General features: G+C 35.5%; 1 protein-coding gene across 2 annotated transcripts; it reads left to right on the top strand.

Annotated features, from left to right (window-relative positions):
- The first annotated feature begins 620 nt into the window (after positions 1-620).
- Positions 621-3,743, top strand: LOC145054194 (glycolate oxidase). 2 transcript variants are annotated; one of them, XM_079002335.1, is made up of 10 exons: positions 621-754; positions 1,239-1,410; positions 1,497-1,621; positions 1,709-1,755; positions 1,835-1,912; positions 2,012-2,203; positions 2,278-2,410; positions 2,495-2,595; positions 2,693-2,797; positions 3,373-3,743. In XM_079002335.1, the coding sequence occupies exons 2-10, from the start codon at positions 1,274-1,276 to the stop codon at positions 3,562-3,564; spliced, it is 1,110 nt and encodes a 369-aa protein (XP_078858461.1). In that variant the 5' UTR covers positions 621-754; positions 1,239-1,273; the 3' UTR covers positions 3,565-3,743. The 2 variants fall into 2 exon arrangements, with proteins under 2 accessions (XP_078858461.1, XP_078858462.1); XM_079002336.1 differs by lacking the exon at positions 621-754 and adding an exon at positions 836-972.
- The last annotated feature ends 276 nt before the right edge of the window (positions 3,744-4,019 follow it).

The raw sequence follows: 4,019 nt of genomic DNA, 5'->3' as shown, positions 1-4,019 counted from the left end.
TTTATTCAAAAGGATTAAGAAAAATGTTTATTTTTATTTTTATTTTTATTTTTTTATTTTATGCAAAGAGATTAAGAAAAATGGTTATATTTATAATTTTCTCTTTATTTATTTATTAATTGCAAAGAGTATATATAAATTCGGGTTTCGCAACCGGAGCTCAACCCCCCCGGATCAACAAGCTGACCCCCTATCTTCTCCGTTGCGAATATGGCACAACATATCTTGTAATTCACTGGAGCTGTATACCAACTTATCAATGGCCCTCGTCTCAGACCTCGTGACCTTATCCTTATCAATGGCCTTTGACCTTTGCCCTACCAATCGTCTGCCAGAAAAAGAAAAGGTGGCGACTTTTCCGTTTAAAGCCTCCAAAATCTTTCATTTTCCTATTTGTTCTTTCAACTTCGGGGAAGAAATAGAATGTGGATAATGGAGAAAAACTATGAAACACACGATCAATTATGTGGAGGAGAGCCACCCAGTTGCCTCCCCTCAATTGGATTTGGTTTTCATTCCTTACCTTCAATTACCCATCCCCTATTTTTGTCTTCATCCCATTTTCTTCATACATTTCTTTAAATTTATCTGGTACACACATGACCCATGATCTCTCTCTACTTTATCTTTAAGCTGTTTTTGTCTTTTAGTTCCTCCATTTTTTTACAATTCTTGTTGCTTATCTATACCTGCTCTCCACTTGGGTTTTGCTCACTCTTTTCAATAGAAACGGAAATACCCAACTGCCCAAAAGGTTTGCTTCTGGTTCTCTCTCACCAAAACCCATACCCCTTATACCATTTATAGTACTGAGTTGAGTAATTATTCGTATATTTATTTCAATCTGATGTGTATCAGAGTTAAGTTGAGTAGACATTCATCTCATCATTGCTTCCGTATTCATCTTTAAGCTGTTGATTTGCAATCGTTACCTCTAAAATCTATTGTGGGCATCTTTAATTTCTAATTTTGGTATGCTTTGTTCAAAGTTTTCTTCATATTTACTTTTTTTAACATGTTAATTACGTTTCGATTAGCATTTTGGATCAAGAAACGAAAAAAGAACACTTTAGGTGTTATTAAACAATAAAAAACACCTCAAGCTGAATAGCTCATCGTGGATCATAGTTTTACAACTTAAATCTGTCAATTTTGTTGATATGAAACGAGTTTATAAAAGAAAGATGAAAGATTCACCATGGGTTATGAATATAAGAATCAGTTTCTTTTGAATCAAGGTTTCTTGGAGGAAGCATTGGGGTAGACAAGAGAGATGGAGGTCACAAATGTTGAAGAGTATCAAGCAATTGCCAAAGAAAAGTTGCCTAAGATGATCTATGACTACTATGCTTCAGGTGCTGAGGACCAATGGACACTAGGAGAAAACAGAAACGCCTTTTCAAGAATCTTGTAAGCCCTCTATATGTTTTGAGATTAAATTGGTTTAAATCTGTGTTGTTTTAAGCCTGAGTGCTTTTTGTTTGTTAATTAAACAGGTTTAGGCCACGTATTCTAATTGATGTGAGCAAAATAGACATGACCACAACAATTTTGGGATTCAAATTATCTATGCCTATTATGATTGCCCCAACAGCTATGCAGAAAATGGCTCATCCTGAAGGTGAAAAACACATATTTCACCAAGATTTGTGTCATTCAACTCTTTATATATCTTTGATTATGATGTTAACACCATTTTTGAATGCAGGCGAGTATGCAACAGCAAGAGCTGCATCTGCAGCAGGAACCATCATGGTTGACTTTTTGACTTGGTTAATTTGAATTCTCACATGGGAAATTTGTATGATAAATAATTATTTTGTATTGATTGTAGACATTGTCATCATGGGCAACATCTAGTGTTGAGGAAGTGGCTTCAACTGGACCTGGAATCCGCTTCTTCCAGCTTTATGTAAGCAACTATTTTCTCTTTTCTAAATCTTAAATCTTCAAGTATCAATAATTTTCAGGTTTATGTAAGAAATTTGTGTGATGTATGATGTATTATCAGGTGTACAAGGATAGGAATGTTGTTGCTCAGCTTGTGAGGAGAGCTGAAAAAGCTGGATTCAAGGCTATTGCTCTTACAGTTGATACACCAAGGCTTGGAAGAAGAGAAGCAGACATCAAAAACCGATTTACTTTACCTCCTTTTTTGACATTGAAGAACTTTGAGGGTTTAGACCTTGGAAAAATGGATGAAGTAAGTAAAAGTAAACCCTAATTAAATTCATCACATTTTGACTTAATCACATAATGTACATTATTACAATGCAGGCTAATGACTCTGGTTTAGCTTCATATGTTGCTGGTCAAATTGACCGCACGCTGAGCTGGAAGGATGTGAAGTGGCTCCAGACCATCACCAGCATGCCAATTCTGGTCAAGGGTGTCATCACTGCTGAAGACAGTAAGAATACAATTAATTTACAACAATTTTTTAATTTTATAAAAATAATTAATAAAATATTGTGTTTGTTAAAAAAATTTGCAGCAAGGTTGGCGATTCAAGCTGGTGCAGCGGGTATTATTGTATCTAATCATGGAGCTCGCCAGCTGGACTATGTACCTGCCACTATCATGGCTTTGGAAGAGGTATTCAATTTCTCCATATATTTTATTATTATTATTATTATTTACAGTCTTATTTTTTATATAATGATTAACGAGGTGTGGTAACTTTTGCATTTAGGTTGTGAAAGCTGCACAAGGCCGTGTCCCGGTGTTTTTGGATGGTGGGGTCCGCCGTGGGACTGATGTTTTCAAGGCGCTGGCTCTTGGAGCTTCCGGCATATTTGTAAGTACAATACTGTCTGTCTGTTAGTCAGCTGGTCCTGCATGCTTGGCCTAGCATTTGGGGACCAGCTGAAACGGACCTTATTAATAGGCCAAAGCTTAACTGGCCTGTGGTCCTAAATAGGACCACATAAAAGAAAAATAAAAAGAGCAATTTACATTTTTGGTCTCTGAGTATACCTGATTTTTGCAATTTTGGTCCGCATTTGAGGTTCTTGTAACGTTTTTGGTCTCTGTTTGAAGTAAAATGACTACATTTGGTCCCTGAGTAGCTGATTTTTACAGTTTAGGTCCCAAAAGTATAGTAATTTTTTTGGAGCATGGACCAAAAACGTACTAAGGACCAAAATTGCAAAAATCAGCTATCAGGGACCAAAATAGTGATTTACTCAAATGAAAAACCGGGGACCTGTTTTTTTCCCATTAAAAAGGTTAGGACTTGGGAGTTTAATAACGGGGAAAACCTTGTTTTCCTAAGTAAAAAATCAAACAAACACCCACATACAACTTACCAGATTAAATCCATTAAGTAAATAAAAAAAAAAGCAGCTTGTAAATTAATTTATGAAATTCTAGATTGGACGACCGGTGGTGTTTTCCTTAGCTGCTGAAGGAGAACTTGGAGTGAGAAAAGTACTTCAAATGTTACGTGAGGAATTTGAGCTAACAATGGCTTTGAGTGGTTGCACTTCACTCAAACAGATCACCCGTGACCACATTGTGACCGAGTGGGATGCACCTCGAGCTCGCCCCTCACCAAGATTATAGATATGATAATTTATCATCTCTAAACAAGGAATGTGCAAAGTAAAAGGTATAGCATGTGTTATAATTGCAACATTGTGCCAAAAATACCTTTTTGGAACTTGTAATATTTGGAATTTATTTGTTCGGTGTACTTGAAATTTCTCGTTTTGGAATAATAAGTTGCGTGAATATACACATCACCTCAATGCTTGTTATAACATTATTGTTATTGTATATTATTTTTCGGGATATGTTTTTTTTGGAACGCCTGAAAGTATATTAAAGAAGTAGCAAAAACTCTAGCAAGGAGCTACAAACTGATCACGTGAATTTCGGGAGATGTTTGTAATAATGAAAACATAGTTTTTTTTTTTTTTTGGAGAGCTATTAATAATCAAAAAATAGTTGTGCTTTAAAAATTATCGAAATACCATATAAAAGTCGTTAATCATTATTTACACTTTGCTCCCAAGTTT

Source organism: Lactuca serriola, chromosome 5 (genome assembly GCF_051521515.1).
Source record: "Lactuca serriola cultivar US96UC23 chromosome 5, Lser_US96UC23_V15, whole genome shotgun sequence".
Classification (NCBI taxonomy): Eukaryota; Viridiplantae; Streptophyta; class Magnoliopsida; order Asterales; family Asteraceae; genus Lactuca; species Lactuca serriola.
The sequence above is the reverse complement of the archived record's forward strand: the minus strand, read 5'-3'. Positions and strand labels throughout refer to the sequence as shown.

Bases quoted from the DNA above. Each gene is read 5' to 3' on its own strand.
- LOC145054194 (XM_079002335.1), top strand. From the start codon at position 1,274: ATGGAGGTCACAAATGTTGAAGAGTATCAAGCAATTGCCAAAGAAAAG. The intron at 1,411-1,496 runs GTAAGCCCTCTA...TTAATTAAACAG, and splicing joins AACGCCTTTTCAAGAATCTT to GTTTAGGCCACGTATTCTAA. The intron at 1,756-1,834 runs GTTGACTTTTTG...TATTGATTGTAG, and splicing joins CTGCAGCAGGAACCATCATG to ACATTGTCATCATGGGCAAC.